Source organism: Moschus berezovskii, chromosome 27 (genome assembly GCF_049115385.1).
Source record: "Moschus berezovskii isolate FMDL1 chromosome 27, NW_MosBer_1.0, whole genome shotgun sequence".
NCBI classification, from domain to species: domain Eukaryota; kingdom Metazoa; phylum Chordata; class Mammalia; order Artiodactyla; family Moschidae; genus Moschus; species Moschus berezovskii.
In genome coordinates this window covers 39217673-39237377 of record NC_142486.1, presented here as the reverse complement: position 1 = coordinate 39237377, position 19705 = coordinate 39217673, and the positions used below count along the sequence as shown (strand labels likewise).

The following is a 19705-nucleotide window of genomic DNA, read 5'->3' as shown; positions in this document are numbered from 1 at the left end:
AATGCTCCGCTTGTAACATGTCACTGACCTGCACACTTATAGTAACCTGCTTCTGTAGTAATCAGTCTTTGATTTATATAAGTGTAGAAATCTTCAGCTTAAACAAACACACATACACCCCAGTTACTAACTCATGTTCCATAATATCCACCAACAGCTAAGACCACTGGAAAAGGTTATTAGTCTTTTTAAAAAGATGAGTTACTCAACACTGAAATGTTTCAGTATGGTAGTTCTCAACTAGGGACATGCTTCAGAATTACCTGTGGGCCAACTATAAAGCTATTCTGAATCTAGAGCAGGGATCTGCCAACCACACAAGGCCCAAGGCCAAACCCAGCTAGCTACCTGCTGGTCTCTGTCAATAAAGCTTTATTGGCCAGCAGCCCCTCCATTCTCTCGCAAGTGGATGCACATGTCTGAGACTGCCTCTGTGTCACAACAGTGGAGCAGAACAGTTCCCCCACGGTCCACCAAGCTGAAATGTCTACAGGACAAACCTGTCGACCCCTTCGCTAAAGAAATAAAATTTACGCAAATTAAGAATGAATAAATAGGCATCAGGCTTCCCTGGTGGCCCAGTGGTTAAGAATCCAACTGCCAGTGCAGAGGGCACAGGTTCTATCCCTGGTCGAGGAAGATTCCACATGTCATAGGGCAACTAGGCCCGGGCGCCACAACTACTGAAGCCCTCATGCCTAGAGGCCATGCTCCACAAGAGAAGCCACCCCACTGAGAAGTCTGGGCACTGCACTGACAGTAACTTCCACTCACTGCAACTAGAGAAAGCCCGCATGCAGCAAGGAAGACTCAGACAGCCAAACATAAATAATAATAAATAAAATTTTTTAAAAAACAATTAATTAATAGGTATTTACTTAGTGAATCTAGTGTAGTCACTGCCTCTTATTCAATGTTATTCATGTTAAGTTAAATAATGAATTTGATCTCTCAGGGGAACACTTGGTCTGTTTTAAATACTTATACATTTGTATGTACACAGCAGCAATCTGATACACTCTAACAATTAACAGAAGTCGGGGAAAGGCAGTAAAATGAGTGGAAAATAGTCCCCACCAGCATTATAGTCAATAATCAAAAACACACTCAACAAGAAGGGAACTACTCAAATGGCCCAGTTAACCAGACTTCACCTGGGCAGTTTAAACCAACAGGTGCCGAATCATTAAGCGTGAACTCAAGGGATCTTTCCTCACTCCCTCTTCAAAAAAACCACTGTTTCTCAGGATCATATATGAAGCTTAGAATTTAAAATATACAAATAAAAATCAAGAAAATGACACCTAAAATGGTGGACAGTACCTGTGGAACGCCAGCCTGCGCCACCGGCTGTCCCATGCCCACACTGCTCACACTCAGTGCCCCGCTGGATGATGGAAACTGGCTCTGCGGCAGGAACTGGCTCTGAGCAGGCGCCTGGGCCATCATGCTGTTGGCGTGTGCACCCATCATGTTCGGAGGCTGAGGCATTCGGGACGGAGAAATGGCCATCTACAAGACAACGTGTGCCACTGCATTCACAGGTCTGCAGGGCCCGTGTCTCCAAGGTGAACCAAAAGAGAGAGGAATCCTCAACTCCCCCCGTCACAGGAGGGGACCCCCCACGCACTAGGCCCTCCTGGCTCCCAGGCATTCTGCACGCTTTTTCATGCAGGTCTCTAATGAGCCAGCTCCACACAGTCCTCTGAACAGAAATCAACAGCATGCCATAGTGTAAAGTTCAAATACGCCTTTTAGGAGTTCTCGGACTCGTTTAGAAAGCAGCCTCAGGAGAGGACGCTCTGAGAGCCAGTGGACGTTGACACCTTTCCTCTCATTCTGTTACACAGCCCCAGAACTCCCGTCTTCTCACAAAGTCACAGGTGCCAAGGAATCTCTCATTTCAGTAAAAATAAGTAACGGTCAAATAATCCTTGTAGTAATAAGGACCACAGAGAGAGAGATGGAGTTGCCAAAGCACAATACAATCCAAAGGAACAAGCGCCACAGGATTCCCAGACAACCTCCAAGCTCCCGCGGGCAGAACTGTCCTGCTGCAGCGAGGCCGTCTCAGCACAGCTGAGGGGAGGACAAGCACTTACCCCTGGAACGGAGCCCATGCTGTTCATCGGGACAGAGTGGTTCATGGGGGATGCCGCACGCGGTCCCATGGGCGCTTGTGGCAACTGTACATTCCCCAAGGATATTGGGTTAAACGAATTCATCCCTGTAAACGTACCCACAACAGTTCATTAGGAAAAGCACCTATAGGAAACAGAATGACAATTTGCCAAAGAAACTTTAAGCCAAATAAGATGGAACACACACACCTGAAAGGAGATCGGTCAATCAGAAAAGATTGCTAAGCAACAGATCACTCACATCCAGGAAAAACGGCACCTCCGTGGTGGAGGTGAGGTGGTGGGTGGAAGAGTGCACAGGGCAGTGTGAGGAGACGAAGGTGGCGTGTCAGGGAAGCTGTGAGCAGCTGAGGCCAGGGCAGCACTTGGCGCCAGAGCATCTGAGGGTCCGAGTGACAGAGCAGACAGGGTGTGTGGGGCAGTGGAAAGGAGCACCCACCATCCATGGAGGAGGTCTGCTGAGGCCAGGGCACCCCTCTGAGCCAACCCCTCAGAGCCTTCTGGACCACCTGACTCCCAGCAGGAAGCCCGCTTCCATCACCCCAGGCCCCCCAGCTCTTTGGCTGGGATTACATTTATTGTTAGAATCTGGGATAAGACTCAAAACACGGCTTTAATTTTGCAAGGACATTAAGCATTTAGAAAGTGCCCAAGGGTTGGTGGTTCTCCACTTCAGCCTCCTCTCTGCCGACTGGAAAGATCTCACTTTCATGGCTGCCTTGGCCTTCCCAGGGGTGCCACACCACGAACGACACCTCTCACCAGCTGCTATACGACTCCAGGCCATGGAGCCTCTCTCTGTAATTTCCCACAATTCTCCGTGAACTCTGAGCTCAATGTAAATGCTGCTTCAGTAAATTTCAAGACTTAGCCTAGTCCCGTGGCCATGAACAGAATCTTGAGGCACTGCCTTAACTGTGGAGCATGAGAGGGCATCAAAGAACACCAGCCTCCCTCAGCACCAGCGAGAAATGTCCCCCTAAGTAACCAGGACTTTCCAAGAAGCCTACAGAGAAAAGTGCCCTTCTCTTCTGGAGGGTTGTATTGACAAGAGGAGATTTTACTGAGCAAGCGAAAAAGATGCATGAAGAAGCGGCACCGTGACAAGCCCCTCTCCACAGACCTGGACATGCCGGTGACAGGGGCATGCAAGCGCCTCCTTCAAAGGCTCCTCCTCCCACACTCTGCTCAACAGACTCCTTCCCAGATCCCGAAGCAGCAGACTCATCCACCCTGTCCCTGATACAGCACCCTGTCTCTCCTAAGGCTCAATTTCTCTGCCTTCTTGATTTCTTTCACTCTTCACATCTGGTCCATCTGAACAAGTCCCTGAAAAGCTTCCTCCACAGTATCATCAGCAGCTCTACCAGGTCTGGTGTGTATGCAGGACGATCACCACAGCTGTTAGAATGACCACTTTCTCCCTTACACACAGCAGCAAGGCCTTGCTTTGGAATCTCCTGGATAATGTCACCACCTCATTTCACAACCGGCAGAAACATCCTACTATTCAGGTCTCAACATGTTAAGAGTTGTAAAAGCTCTGAAATGACCCTCACCCCCAAACTCAAATGACTGCTTCAACCATGACCAAAGACTCTCAACTTGAGAAAGAACCTCCAGAAGCTGCTCAGACCAGCTGCCAGGAGCCCAGCCCCATGAGGGCTGTTGAGCACAGACCCTCCTCGGCGAGCCTGGTAGGCATGGCGCCTGTGCTCGTTAGCCCAAAGCAGCCTCACCCATCCCTCCCACCCCCCCCAGACAGGGTGCTCGGGCTTCAGGATAGGCCCGACGCTCTACTTTCAAGTGCTCAGAAATGTTTCTTTCCCCCGCCTACAATGCTTTTTTTTTTTGGAGACTCTTCCAAGAGAAATGTCTTCTCTTGTCCATCAAAAAAAAAAAAAAAGAACTCCTACTTCTGATCTTCTTGGAGAGCTTTGCTCTGATCTGCAAACTTCCAAATGCAACAGATGTTCACACTACCTGTGGACATGCACTATGCTCATCAGTGGGAAGAAAAAAACAAAGGAAGCAATAAGAAAATAAAAATGAAGGGAAAAATGGAGAGAAAGAAATACATAGGGAAGAGGACAAACCAATAAACTTTGTGCTGCAGAATGTCAAGCCAAAATATGATTTACAACAACAGTTAAATACCTTGAGAAACCTGCATACGATTCACTGGCAGAGGCATGGGCCCATCTACAATGGCAGAAAAAAAAAGGAGGTTACTTAAAATAATCCTTTAAAGAGAAGAGCAGATCCAAAAGTGCTGTGCACTCTGATGCCAGCACACCCTTTAAAGGGCCTTTCTGTGAGAGAGTCAACGTCTAAACATAGGCCATCACAGAACACAGTCACTACCACATGCTTTCAAAGCAACAGGTTTCCTGGAAATGTAATTCTGTGTGCTGAGAAATACACATCAAATGCAGAAAGACACATGAAGGAACAGACCAGGGGCGGGACATGCAGTCCTTACTTGGAGGTCTCACAGGCTGTGCCTGGGGTATTCCGGGGGGCTGAGTCCCGGGGGCTGGTAAGGCTGGCTGGTTACCCAAGATGCCTTGTTTGTGTAAACGCGATCTCCTCTTTTCTTCTAGCTCTTTTTGAATCTTGTAGATTTTCTCTGCTAGTAAGTGATAGTATTCATCCTAAAAAGCAGCAACATTCAATACTAGTTATTTGCAGACAAACAACTGATCTGGTTTTGTAGGTTCTAACAAACTAATGAATGTTTGAATTAAAATTATGTACACTGGCACGGGTAAAGTACTCAGCACTTCTAATTCATAAACCAAAGCCCAGGGATGCTATGGGACTTAATAGTGTGGGGGTACTAAGTCCTCATGGCAGTTCATTCCACAGCTGAACCTCTTCTTGCACACTCACTGACACAGGCGACAACACAGTACAAGAAGACTGCACTATACAGCACACCCACAGGCTAGGAAACTTCATAGACCTCACTCACCACTATAGTGCAAACACCTAAGACTCTGTAGCTACAAACCAAGAGAAGTGCGCAGGGAGGACCTCAAGTCTTAACTGGGACATCTCCCTGGTTAGTGTCCTCAGGCGAGGAGACCAGCAGGCTGATGGAAGCCCCCACTCCTCCCCACGTCCAGACCTGCAGTCACAGGTCGCCCAGGTGCCGTGCAGTGAGAACACGAATGCTGACCCACCCTGCTGTTGGCAGACTCGTACATGTCCCCTTCCACTTTCTTAGCGTAGGCCACCAGGTTCTCCATGCGGCGATCCTTTAGGGCTGCAGGGTCAGGTGTCGGGAAGATGGCTTGGACACTGAAAGGATAGCACGTGCTCACAACCTACGTTTAGTACAATGTCAACATCCTGCCATTTCGCATGTGACGTGGGAAGAGGAGAAACCACCGTCTACCTTTGGGCATAATATACTGTTGCTGCTGCTGCTGCTGCTAAGTTGCTTCAGTCGTGTCCAACTCTGTGCGACCCCATAGACGGCAGCCCACCAGGCTCCCCCGTCCCTGGGATTCTCCAGGCAAGAACACTGGAGTGGGTTGCCACTTCCTTCTCCAAATACACTGTTGACAGACCCCCAATCTCTTGCCTAGTTCATGTGCAGCCATTCTTTGGAGACAATACTGATCTGTCAATTTATCCACAAGTCAAACACAATAATATTTTGCTATTAACAAGTGCTTGACCAACTCAAGAATAATATGATTTTGAATTCCTAGTCTTTAAACTACTAAGTACAAAAATTTTTGATTAAAAAATGAAGGAGGAAAAAAAAGAAAACTCCATTGGAATTGAGTTGATTAACGTCACCTTCATTTAACTTAAAAGCTGGAGAAATCAACTATTAATTTCCCATGTTAACTGTATGATGGTATTTATTGTGAAGCCATCTTATTTACTAGGCCCAAATTCCTGCAATTCTCAGGATTATTCTTATGACTCATAATAATAAATGCTATGGCAGGAACTCTGGGAGTTATATTTTCAATAATGGTGGTCAGACTGTATAAATCCAATTGCTTCCCATTGCACTTGAAAACCAATTGTATAAATCCAATTGCAATTCCCCACAACTATAACCTTGAGCCATAAAATAAGACAAGCTTCTGAGTGAGTCCTAGCTCCCTGTGCACGAGAGCTTAGAAAACAGGCCTGCCCCTGTGACATGGGTCAAAGTTCATATTCCTCTCCAGGAACCACTGGGCACTCGGAATCTGGGATCCTCCAGCCTCCCTAAACAAGCATGTGACCCCCTTTAGTTGCAAGGGGATGGTCACCTGGGGCCCAAAAGAACACCTGGGAGTTAAATCAGACACCCAGGAAACCGCAAAACCGTCACACTGCCATCAGTCACCAAGTGCTTCCATCACATGTGAGTAACAGGCCAGACAGCCACGTACAGTTTATGCACTAGATGGCTCCGCAGGTCCTGAGTGACGTGTTCATGCCAGCTTTTCCGAACACCGGTGCTGGAAGGAGGTGCTGCTGCAGGTATAGTGCTGAGGGTTCCAATGTTTCCAGAGTTTGAGCCGTCATTCATCAGGGGGCTGAGGGGAAAGTAAGAACAGGTCATCCAACTGGAAAAGTGACTCACATGCCATTCATCCAACTAAGGTTCTTCAACCTTAGTGTGTGACTTTAAACTCTGTTATCTGTTAGAAAGAAAGAGGGAGGGAGGGGAGAGGGAGAGAGAGAAGGGAGGGAGGGAAACAGCCCTACACTTTAGAAAGAATCAAGAGTTCTATGTGGTTCCCAGACCACTTTAACATGTGACTGTCACTCAGATAGGAGCCAAATGAAACAAGGGTCTTACTTTGTAGCCCCAAGGGAAGTTGGAAGAGCTGATTCTGAAATCAAGTTTGGTGGCTGCTGATCTGTTGTTATTCCTCCTGCTGGAATGTTCATTGGGTTATTTCCTGAAAGACAAAAAGAAAAGGAATCAACCAATTCCTAAATTATGCACCTCAAAGTCCTAATAATAGATAAATAACAAGTCACATATAAATAAATGATTCTTATGAAAATTATTCTTATGACTCATAATAATAAATGCTATGGCAGGAACTTTGGGAGTTATATTTTCAATAATGGTGGTCAAACTGTATAAATCCAATTGCTTCCCATTGCACTTGAAAACCAAAGAAGAACATTTCTGTGGAGGCTGGCTGGCATCATGAATGCTTGGTGGCTGCAGAAAAAAAATCAGAAATGATCCATCTGCAGCTTCGGTTTTGATTCTGGCTTCATTCCCGTCACATACACTTCACCATCTTTTTGTTTTGCATATCAGAAGATAAAAATCATAGAAATTAACTTCAGGTGAAGAAGACAAAAGGTCAATTTGTCTACACTATTTGTTCTAAAGTAAGAGAAAGGTGAGACTCAGGTTAACAGTCTTGTCCCAGATTACACCACCAACAGAAGTGGTGCCAGACTGGAAGGGACATTTCAAGACTCCAACCCAGTCTTCTAGCCAGCAGGAGTCAGAGATGCACTAGGGCAACTATTTCCCAACATGCAACAGATGAAGTATCGTTAAGGTGAAAATACTTTATTAGGAAAAGAGCAAAACCAGCACAACAACCCTGTTCTGAGATCCCTGTTTGCCTGTCCAGCTTCAGACTGGTCGGCTCCAGTCACAAGTAGTCCACAACCAAGAAATGCTAGGAGCTGCAGAGAGTCAAGGCAAGTGGCACTGCCCTAACTCCAACCTGTGAGAGTTTGCATTCAGAGCCATGTGAAATGCCCTTTATGAAAACTATCTAGACACAAGCGACAAAAACGTTGGTTTATTTGCAAATGTGATTCATCTTACAAGCCTGTAACGTCTTCAGTGTACCTGACACTTTAGCCTTTTCCTGGAATTTTTTAATTTTAATCATTTAAAAGAAACCATTCACCATAATATATATATATATATATATATATATATATATATATGTTTGAATTTTATTATATATAAATTTAAATTTTGAATTTAAAGTAGAAACAATAGCTGAAAACAGCCCTGGGCTCCAGAAGGCTCGTCATTCCCGACACTGCATTTGCACAAGGAAGTTCTCCAGAGTCCTTTCACCTACCCAGGGGGTTGAGACTCCTCATCTGCTGGTGAGTTTGAGGCTGTGCTGGTTGCTGGCCAGGAACCTGAGGCTGCAGCTGTGTCTGGGGCTGGTTCAGGTAGGGGAGTCCAAGAGCAGCATAAGCTCGTTGCATGGAGCTGGGGTCTATCGGATTTGGGTTACTTAAAGAAGTGGCATTCTGTTGGCCTGTGCCAACAGAACCGATGGTGTTTTGAATTCCACTAGCTGGAGACCCCAAGATGGCTACAAAAACAGACAGACAAACATAAGAGATAAGTAAAAGGGAAAAGTCCACAAATAAGTTAAAAACTACTGAAAAACAAGTAAACTTTTATCAGAAGACCACCTATGTATGTCATGAAGCACTGGAACCCCGCCACCAAGAAAGGAGCTGTGCAGACAGAAGAAGCCCATTCTATTAATCTCATCTGCACAGCGGCACCTGAAAAGCAAAAATCTGAAGAGAATTCAAGCTTCTATGCTAGAAAGCAACGGACCAGAACATCAGCGATCACACAGTCAAGGTCAGCATGTATTAAATCTAGAGCCTTGGAAGAAGGCAGTTCTGGGGAAACAGCAAACACGGGAAAACACACATGCTTTGGAGGCCATCGGCCACCACGGAGATGAGCTAAGAAGCCCCTCCTGCTGCTGCTCCTCTGGGTCCCTCACTGCTCACCTGCACAGGGACAGAGGAGGAAAAGGAGGCGCAGAGAGGACACCTAGTCGGTCAGTTCTGCTACTTATTAACTTAATTAATATGTTAATTACTAAAGGTATCAAGTAACAGTAACTTAATTAAGATCTCTGACACAACCTTCCAAAAAACAAAACTGCATTTCCTTGAACCCGTACAGTGACATACAGTGACCAGGCAACACCATGCCTTTCTCTGCTCCGAGTTTCCTACATGGGAGGGCACCACGCTAGGCTCTCTGTTATGTGAAGCTGTTTAAGAAATGCTGTGCCTGACTGAGGAAAGTCTGAAGCAACATGAAGAGCCCCATTCCCGAGGGCTTCGAAGTTAACAGAGACGACCCAATACCCTTCTGTCCCTCTGTCTGTCCATCCGTCCGAACGTCCTAATCATTTTTCAACATATGGCAGAAGTTCTGCATCATACCATTGATTCTTATTTGTGAGAGTTCCTTTCTTTCCAACTTCCCCAAACTTTAGAGTCATGTCATAAACAGCAGCTTATAAAACTGATACTATAACATAAGATCTTTGAGGCATAAAACACTATCACAAAATTTTTCTTTAAAATTCAGACCATCACTATAATAATATCCTCACATCACCATCAGCACAATTATAAACAACTCAAACACTTATCTGAGTAACTTAATGAAACCAAAATGTGTTAAAAAAAAAAAGCCCTTGATATTTACATATTCCATACTATTTAACTTTTCTAATAAGAATATTCAGATCTCAAACTCATTAACGCTCATTAGACACAATTATACACACCAAGCACCTCATTATTATAAATGAAAAGCAATTCACAAGGAACATTTTATGACAAGTATGTAGCTCTGAAATAAGTCATGTATAATACTTTTAAAGGTATTTTTCCTAACAGTTAACACTCCATGAAACTTGAAACACAAGCCATTGTACTACTGAAACTGACATGCTGAATTGTCTGAAAGAACTACAATGGAACAACGAAAGTGACAATGGTGAGATGATTTATTTTCCTATTGCTTTGCTGCGTAAGGAGGAACAGACCGAGACCTACACTGACATTCACACTAATCGACTGTGAAGAGAGGGGAATTTAAAGAAACAAGGTGTACAAGGCTTTGGGTTTTGGGTGAAGATGCAATAGCAGTGCCTCAACAATGATTTCTTTCTTCTAAGATCCACTCGTGTCCACACTTCCCCAAATTCCCCATCCTAGAAGGAGTGCCACTCCCAAGCTCAAGGCCACTTATGGGCCACTTATGGACTTCCTCCTCTCATGGAAGCTGCTGACTTGGTCAATGTATTTTTTTTGTCTGTTAAAAGCATTTATGTCCTAAATGTAAACATTACTGTGTTTTTTACTTTAAAAGAAAACGTACCTATCTGAAGACAAGCATTTGGTACTTGACATTTCTAACTAATTTAGAGACAAGGAAAACAAAATACAAACAAATAAAAAGGTCTCTGACATACAGGCATGGCCCAATCTGAGTTCAAACGCTGCTATGAGATAACATCTACACTTCACGGACAAGGAATGCAGGCATTTCCTATGGGGGTGACGGCTGGAAGGGGAGTTACCTGGTGAAAGCCACCACAAACTCTAAGTTCTACAAGCTCAAGATGCTTCTGCTCTCCGTGAACAGCCATGAACAGCCGGCAGCAGCTGGCCTTCCTTGAACCCCCCCACACCCACCGGGCCTCCGCTCTTCTCCGGACACCCGCAACTCCTGCACTTGCTCCCTCCCTCCTTTCCTCCCTCACTTCCAAGCACAGACTCCACGACAGACACAGACCACAGGACAGAAGTGAGCAGTCTGCGCTCATGGAGCTCAGGGTCTGCTGGGAGAGCAACATCTCTAACAATGAAAGGCTGCAGCCCTGGATCTCCTATCAGAGACAGCAGTCTCTGATCAAGATGATCAAGACCATCTCCTCTTCCCTGCACATTCCCTGCAGCGGGACCTGCATGCGCCTCACAGGACTCCCCTCCCACCAGGGCGCTGGCCTCAAGCTGCAGCAGTGGAGCAGGCGCCCTCCCAGCACCACAGCGCTGAGGGCTCTGAGGCTGAGCAAAAACGTATCTGGTGTCACTGAGAATACAGCCTGCTGCATGAATCAATTTTGCACATTACTGACACTCAGCTCTTTGTTTTTTTGGCTGTGCTGCGTGGCTCAGGGGTTCTTAGTCCCAGGCCGTCGCAGTGAAAGTGCGGAGTCCTAAGCACTGGATTGCAGGGAACTCCCAATGTTTGCCTCTTTAGATACCAACACTTCTTGTTCTTTTTACCATTTTTACATCTTGTTTTCTTTCTCAGAGCTTAAGGCTACATTTCACACACAATCAATCCTTGTAATATCCCGCCACAGTGTCTCAGTGCATCTCAGTACAGCATGGCCCCTCTCCCCAAGCATCAGTCAGCACTCCTGCTGCCAGCACGTCTCCAGATTGCTCCCACTCCCCTTCTGCCACAGCTACTAAGGACAGAAAAGGGCCGAGTTTCACAGCTGGCTCTGTCCAGGACTCACTCCCTCGTGGGCACAGAGACTGGGCCATGGACAGGCTCCACATACACTAGCCACTGCTGATGTGCAACACTCGGCTCACCACAAGTTCCAGCCTCCAATCGGTATCAATAAAACTGCACTCAATTTGGAAAGCTAACAAAAATGGACACGCTGAATTCCAAAACTTTGTCAGGTTGGTGGGGGACACTCCATGAGGCAGGAAAAGCAGCCACTACTTGGTCATCACTTGGATTTCCACCAAGAGAGTCAGGCTCAAGACTGCTCAGACCTGCGGACGTTTCTGCAGAGCTGTTCCCATAGCACAGGACATCCCAGGCCCGTGCACCAGGGCAGTGGGACACCCAAGCCGAGGGCCGGGCCCCCCACCACAGCCACCACCAAGCAAGAACGCGCACCCTGCAGAAGGCTGTCCTCAGAAGCCAAACCGCTTGGAACTGGCAACCTGGCGCCACCCAGAAGATTAAGGACAAAGCTCCTCCAATGAAGGCTATCACCGGGGGGCTGTCTGGTACTTGAGCCACAGGCGGCCTCGCCGCCCCCCACCCCCCGCCCCTGCCGCAGGCTGTCACAGAGGCGCTGGTGGTCTGTGCAGAGCCTGCAGGTGAAGCAGGTGCCCAGCCTGCGAGTGCTTGTGCAGCACCGAGTAGGCATCTGGAGGGCATGTTTTAAGCAGGACTCAACACCGTGAAGGCAGGCAAATCAAACAAGAGGGGCCTAAAGCTGGATCACCGCAGAAGGCAATGGCACCCCACTCCAGTGCTCTTGCCTGGAAAATCCCAGGGACAGAGGAGCCTGGTAGGCTGCAGACCATGGGGTCACAACAAGTCTGACACGACTGAGTGACTTCACTTCCCCTTTTCACTTTCACGCATTGCAGAAGGAAATGGCAACCCACTCCAGTGTTCTTGCCTGGAGAATCCCAGGGACGGGGGAGCCTGGTGGGCTGCCGTCTATGGGGTTGCACAGAGTCGGACACGACTGAAGTGACTTAGCAGCAGCAGCAGCAAAGCTGGATCACAGAGCAGGGCCAAATAGTGAGTGGCAAGCCAGCAGAGGTATTCAAGCCAGGGGTCTGGGGAGGCTGACTGAGACCCCCGCAGAGGCCCAGGCAGCTGCAGGCAGTGATCAGGCCCTGGGCTGATCCTGTGGCACCCATTCTGACAGTCCTTCTGCTCTGAGCTGGGAAACCTGTGGCTGCCCAGAGCGGGGCGTGCACTATCTCAAGAGCTCCAGGACTGACGCTCCACCCTGTGAGGCATCCGAAGTGGCAAACACGCGGCATTTGTTAAGATTCAGTCTAATAACACAAGAGGCCTGGGGGAAGGTCCAAGCCCCTGTGTTTCTAACAAGCGGCAAGGGGGTGTGCCTGCAGTTGGGCTGAGCACCATGTGCAGAGCAGCAAAGCCCCCTGAGGAGGCAACATGAACTCAGACAGGGAATCCGGTCTGTGCTGCCACAGCCTGCCCACTGCCACCTCGCACGGTTCCAGGAGTCAGGTGCCAAGACTGACGCTAGATACACACCCTGCAACTTCCTCATTAGTGAAATCTGACAATCGCTACAAGGGACGGATAATGCAAGATCAGTGACTGCAGAATCTCTGGACAATAACTCGTGGGAAAAATCACACAAAGTCTCCTCCACACAGGCCACAGCAGTCTGGGTTTCCTTTCAGTCTGGGCAGGCTCCCTCAGTAGAGACATCAATGGGAGGAGTTAGAGAAGCAGGGTGTGTGCACCAGGCACGGCGAGCATCTGTGGGAAACCCTGCCTGGACAGCACAGCCTCGGTGGACACAGGTGGGTCTCAGACGATCCCTGGGGGTCCTGACCACCCACTTACAAAACTCACTTGCATAGGAATCTCTGAGTCCAATCAGAGGTGTCCCCTTGCAGGCATGGGGACATAGAAAGTTCTTCCCTTGTCACTTAATTGAAGCTGGGTTTTGCCCAGGCCCACCTTCTACGCACACTGACCCTCCCTGCCAGGACTGCCAACACCACTGACTACCTCACTCCTCTGACTAACACCACTGTCGTCTCATTTTTTATTTCTGGCTGCACCCCACAGCACAGAGGGATCTTACTGTGCCCTCATGAACCTCATGTGCCCTTTGAACCATGGATCAAACCTGTACCCCTTACAGTGGAAGTGCAGGGTCTTCACCACTGGACCACCAAGAAGTCCCAGATTGATGCCATTGTCGCATCATTTTTAACGTACAGCTGACCCTTAAACAAGACAGGTTTCAACAGCATGAGTCCTCTTACACAGACATTTTCCAACAGTACATACAACAGTCACACATTGTCCACGTTGCTCGAAGCTGTGGACGTGGAGGAACCAAGCTGCCAATGTGCTGGGAGGGCCGTTGCCCTCTGATTGTGCGGAAGGATCGGGGCCCTCATCCTGAGCTGTGCGAGGGGCAACTGGACAGAGTCCATCAGCTGCTGGAGGGGCAGAGCCACGCTTCCCCACTGTTGCTACGGCCCATTTCACACACGATGGGCACAGTTTGCTTCAAGAGAGGATGAACAGCAACAAACATTTACAGAGAAGACACTGCTGCAACTCTCTTGCTCATCCTATCAAACTCCTTGTCCTTGCAAAACCACAGTGCTGGAACCAAAGGAATACACTCAGAGCAGAACCCTAACTTGAGAAGCATTAAAAACAAAAACATATACAAACACACAAAATACACATTAAAATACCCCAATTTCATTTCTTTCATGAAAACTTGCTACAACCTTACACAGAGTTCGTCTATACACGCCCCACGACTTTATATTGTGAAATCACCCTGACAACACCTTACATTATGACTGGGAGAAACACTGTGGTTTACCACTTCTGAGGGCTCACTCTGGATCAATCATTACAACAAGCAGGCAGTTATAAAGATGTTAGAAAAAAAACCCACACTCATTTCTTTCTTATTTTTTTTTAAATAAAAACCACACAAAGTGTTTCTTAAAAAGAGAAATCTCAAAAGTTTACAACAGACATGGCAATACTATTAAAAACCAAAGGATTTCAGAAAATTCACAGTCCCAAATTAAAGGTTAAGAACACTATCCTAATTCATTATTCATGGGATGAATACTGTACAACCACAAACTCGACAATAAATATTTTGACACTTAAAAGGACTATAACTGAAATACATCCTAAAACATAAGAAACTGTAACCATCACAACATGTCAGTAAAACAGAAAACATTTTACACTAACTTGGAAGAAACTCAGACTGTAGTCCACTAGAACTGTTGTCTCAAATATCTGCTTCCAGAAGACACAGATTCCTAGATCTTCACTTTATGTAAGAAATGTCCTAGAAAATTGTGTATTAATTCATTTTTTGCTTAATAAAAGCATAATTTAACTGACTTAGGAAAGTGACTTTTAAAGGAAACTTAGTGGCATTGAAACATGTATGTTGTCATATGTGAAACGAATCACCAGTTCAGGGTCGATGCATGTTACAGGATGCTCAGTGCTGGTGTGCAGGGATGACCCAGAGGGAGGATAAAGGGAGGAGGGAGGTGAGAGGGGGGTTCAGGAGGGGGAACTCATGTACACCCGGGGTGGATTCATGTCAATGTATGGCAAAACCAACCAATATAATATTGTAAAACAAAGGAAACTTAGTATGACCGCCTCTACCGGGGAGCAAGGGAGGGAGGATGGGCCCACAGCCCTGGATCGCCTTTCCTGGGCCATGGACACTCCTGTGGGGGGGGGTGCTGGGGGGCTCGGGAGGGAGTCGGGCCTAGCGGGCTGGACCACCTTTCCCAGTGCCCCTTGGAAACCAGCAGAAGAAAAAGCAGCACACGTGTTCTGAGGCAGCAACAGGTCTGCCCAAGAGGAATGACAGCAGTGGACACACAACCACAAGCAGGGCGGGTGGGGCGAGACGGCCCAGACGCAGCAGAAGAGACGCAGACAGTGCTGGAGTTCTGAGGGCAGCTCCAGCCCACGAGGACACAAGAGCCGAGGGCACAGCCTCCCTGTCCACACCAAGGGACATGCCCCGAGAGCACGGCTGGACCTTGAAAACGACCAGAAGGGACTCAACATCGGAGAGAGACGCTCATCCTTTCCCTGCTCCGACGCCCATGGGAACCCCCGGGAGCCACACAAGGCCTCCTACGGGGGCACTGCCTAACCACCCGCTAAGGGCACACAGACCGATGGAAAGATGACGAAGCGAGGGCAACGATCAGGGTGCGGCAGTGCTGGTGCAGAGACCCTCCATCTGTGCTGCACCAACTGTTAGTTACACAACTAGGTCCGGGAACGTCACCTCCACGACACCTGCATGTGGAATTTCACAGCAACCCAGCCTGACTGACGCTTCCAGAACAAAGGGTCCTTAAAACTTACTTTAGGGTGATTTCAAGAAGTGTCCAGTCTATTCCACCCCTCACCCCAAAGTCACTGCCATTACAGTGACAAATGCTGAGTATCTGTCAAGAAACTCAGAGAGCCATCCCGTCAGCTCTGGCCTCTCTGATCCAAGTGACATCCCTCTTCTGCACTCACTGCTCTGCTGTGGCCGAGTGGCGGGGGGGGATTCCAGCACTGGGGGCTGGGGGGGGCGGGGACTCCAAAGTGATGGCTCCGGAACGCTGGCTGCGCTGCGCGTCCCCCTCGGCTTCCGCCCTGGCGCCCGGGCTCACACTGCCCTGCTCCCTGCCTAATCCTCTGAGTTCTCAGTCTCATTGCCAAGCTTCTCTACCCCAGTGCTCACTTACTTTGTTGGTTTCGCTTGTCACTGGCATTTTTCAAAGGGAGGCAAACAGGACAGTCATGTCGTGTGCAGTTCTTCCAATGAGAGATGATTTGTCGTGAAGATGCACAATGGGCAACTATGACCAGAAAAACAACGAGATGTTATTTTTCTATCCAAATCGTCGCGCTTTCAATTACACCTACATTATAAGGCCAGCTTCATAAACAATGATCACAAGTGTAACTGTAGCACGGTGCAGGCAGTCCTCAACTTACAAACAAGCTGCTTTCCAGAAAGTTTGTAAGTCGACTACTGAGAATTCCAAACAAAAACCTTCCCAGAAAAGCAATGTTATGAATGATGGTGAACAAGATTCAGCCCACAAATCAAAAACAAAACGAAACTACTTGGCCTGAAATACCACACAAGTGGAATGAAAGGCAGAACAAATAATAATTCTGTTATGTCACTATTTACAATAAAAAGTTTATATTATGTTTAATAATGCTCAAGGATGAAACCATCTAAACACTAGAGTTGAAGAAACATAGCGAAGCCAATGAGAGGTCTGTGGAGACCCTGCGGGGGCCCAGGCACTTCTCAGAGCACTCGAGATGGCAGCTGCGGCCGGTCCCTCTGTCTCTGTCTTTGCTTCCACTTCTTCCTAAAGGTCCAGCACAACCCTCCTCTGCTTCTCCATCAGGACAGGGTTACACCCGGGACTCACGAGTGTCACAAGGGGCAGCAGGGAGAGCAGGGAGACTCTCCCCAAGGTTAGGAGCACAAGTGAGAGGAGACAGAAAGAGGATGAAGATGACAGGGAAGCAAACTGTCAGTTAAGGAAGGCTTCTTCAGGAGAACTGGGGTGTCTGTGTGAAGACCAGAGAGGGGGTACGGGTGTGCATGATTCTCCCCTCCAGAGAGGAAGGAAGGAGGTGGCAGGGGTGGGCAGTACACACAGGTCCCCAGGAGCACCGGGCCGGGAGCCCGATGAGCCAAGACAGAAGGGCAGAGGGGTGAGGCAGCGGCCCTGGCGCCTGGGCGCACAAAACGACTGTAAGACAGATGCCCTAGGCTTGGGGAAAGGTGGGCACAGGCACGTGTGCGCACTACACTGTCAAACAGAAAACCCGGTCTAGACATGCATGGCGAAGACAGTGCTCAAGAAGGGACACAGGTCTACCATGACAGAGGAAGGCAGAAAAGAACGAATGCAGGGTGCAGCCCCACCAGCAAAAGTTCACGGAACGTGGCAGAACCACACCGCCTTTCTCCTGGGCAGGTGAGCATCCAGAGGCATCTGACTGGTTAGCATGTGGGGACGTGGGAAGTGGGAACCTTATCAACTGGAGAGGTGCCAGAGAATACCAGACAAGTCCATCCTTGGCTCTGCCACCAAGACCTGAGCAAACGGCACTTACCTTGACAAGCCTTCCCAGCCTGACAATGCGTCATGTGATTCAAGACGTTTTTCATGGTTCGACAATGTGGCAGTGAGCAGGCCCGGACCTCTCCGTTGGCTTGTTCTCGCCTCTGACATTTATGAGCGTGAAGCAGTAGGACCAGCTGCTGCTGTATCAGTTTGCGTTTTTCGGGATCTGCAGTGGGGCCCGTTGCAATTGCCTGTGTGGGTACAATTCCCACTGATGTTTGCATCTGAGACTAAAATAAAACAAATCAACAAAAACATTTTAATAAGCTTTCACAGTTCCAATTCATGTTCATTAGCTATTTTTTCAAACTAAGGGTAAAGCTGAGTGATAGTTCAGGCCACAGTGAGAATGCAGCTGGTGAGGCTCTTTTAATTCATTGGCAATTTATCACGCTACAATACATACAAGTGCAGGAAAAGCTGTCATTATATTAGGTTGAACCATATGAAACTATTGTTTCTCTAAGCCAAATGACCGAACGCTGGCAATTCCATAGGATTCAACCTAATAAAAAGATCGCCAAGGCCCGACCAATTCCAACCCACTAAGAAGATCCAACAGATCAGAGGAATCAGAGCCACCCTGCAGATTTCTAGTCTTCTGACCGGAAGGACAATACCTGCAGTATTAATTACTTCTCCTAAAAGATTAAGACAGCATTTATCTTGAATACAACCATCCAGTACAATCGTTAATGTTTTGCATTCCATTAAAATTTCTACTCAGACATCAGACAATATTTTTTCTAGGTATTTGATGATCTGCTACAGATACAGAAACAGAGATTAGTTACTTTCATCCTTTCAAAATAGCAGGCCAGATCAACCATACCTCTTAACTGCAAAGAACACGGAAATGGGAACCTGTGGAACTTCTTACTCTTTACCAACTACCACTATTCTTCAGAAATTTACTAAAGAAACTTAGAAATAAGAGAAAAGTAATGTTCCTAACATGCAACAATATAATCCATATTTCAGGGATTTTCTGATCTATTGCTCTGATTAAGTCACACTTCTGACTTCATTTCACAACACCTAGTGCCTCCCATGAAGTACAACACAGCTCTGATTTTTCAAATGAAGAATCAAAACTATATGCATTTGCAACGAGGGGAACACCAAGTAAACACATATTTCTTTATGAACCAAAGTTCACTGTAAGAAGAGCGTTTTGTGTTTTGGTTTACCTTGATGAGAACTCATAAAATAAGTATGTAGAAAAGCCACCTGGCTTCACTCAAGAGCACAACTCCTAGAACCCTAACCAGGAACAAAAACAAAAGCAAAATTCAAGCCAAGAGGCTGTGTGTTCTGAGTGGAGAAGCACTTAACGCCTGAGGGAAAACAGCCTCCTTCCCTTCTGTCTATTTCCCCGACTGTAAAAATGTGGAAAGCAAAAGAACTAAGGAAATACTTAACACCTGCAATCCTGAGAGCCAGGAGTCCACTGCGGAAGTGCAGACAGGTTTTCCTCCTCCTAGTCTTTCTTGTATGTGTGAACCATGACCAACAGTCTTATTTATATGAATTTGGCTTGGTATTTTTTCTAGGTCCTGCCCCATACCAGTAAGTTGTAGCATGGTGACGTGTGGCTGTACATTCATTTATCCAAACTCCAATGGCTGGGCATAAACTGTAGCCACACCCCTTTTTTCCTGACACTTTAAAATAAGGCTCCAATAATCAAACAGCCTGTGACTATGCCCTCTGCAGCATTCAGTAGCTACGTTAAATGATTCTGCATCGGTCAGCTTATTTCCATGGACTACAAAGTCCAAGCGGAAATCAACAGGAACAGAAGAATATGGGAAATGTAAGATGATCCCTGGTTAGGTCTCTTTTGCATTTACAAAAAAATTTCAAACATGTGGAAAAGTAGAAAGGAAAGGATACCATTATCACATCTAACCAAATGAAGGATTCTTTAATATCTTCTAACATCTAGTCATACACAAATTTCTCAACGTGTCCCCCAAACAGTCTTTCAGAGTTGGTGTGCACAGATCAGGACCCAGTTCAGGCCCACACCCTCCACTGGTTACTGTCTTTAAGGTTCTTCATCTCCTGCTATCCTCCCCCGCCTTTACTTTCTCACA

The 19705-nt window shown here is 47.2% G+C and overlaps 1 protein-coding gene across 2 annotated transcripts in view; it reads right to left on the bottom strand.

Annotated features, from left to right (window-relative positions):
- CREBBP (CREB binding lysine acetyltransferase) overlaps positions 1-19705 on the bottom strand; it is a 121356-nt gene that overhangs the window by 32678 nt on the left and 68973 nt on the right. For both annotated transcript variants that reach the window (XM_055409351.2, XM_088832804.1), the window contains exons 4-13: positions 17596-17836; positions 16197-16310; positions 8222-8464; positions 6955-7057; positions 6542-6688; positions 5327-5444; positions 4624-4795; positions 4299-4343; positions 2103-2227; positions 1324-1512 (exon numbers count right to left, since the gene is read on the bottom strand). In XM_055409351.2, the coding sequence (XP_055265326.1) occupies positions 1324-1512; positions 2103-2227; positions 4299-4343; positions 4624-4795; positions 5327-5444; positions 6542-6688; positions 6955-7057; positions 8222-8464; positions 16197-16310; positions 17596-17836 (1497 nt within the window). The remainder of the gene's footprint in view (positions 1-1323; positions 1513-2102; positions 2228-4298; positions 4344-4623; positions 4796-5326; positions 5445-6541; positions 6689-6954; positions 7058-8221; positions 8465-16196; positions 16311-17595; positions 17837-19705) is intronic.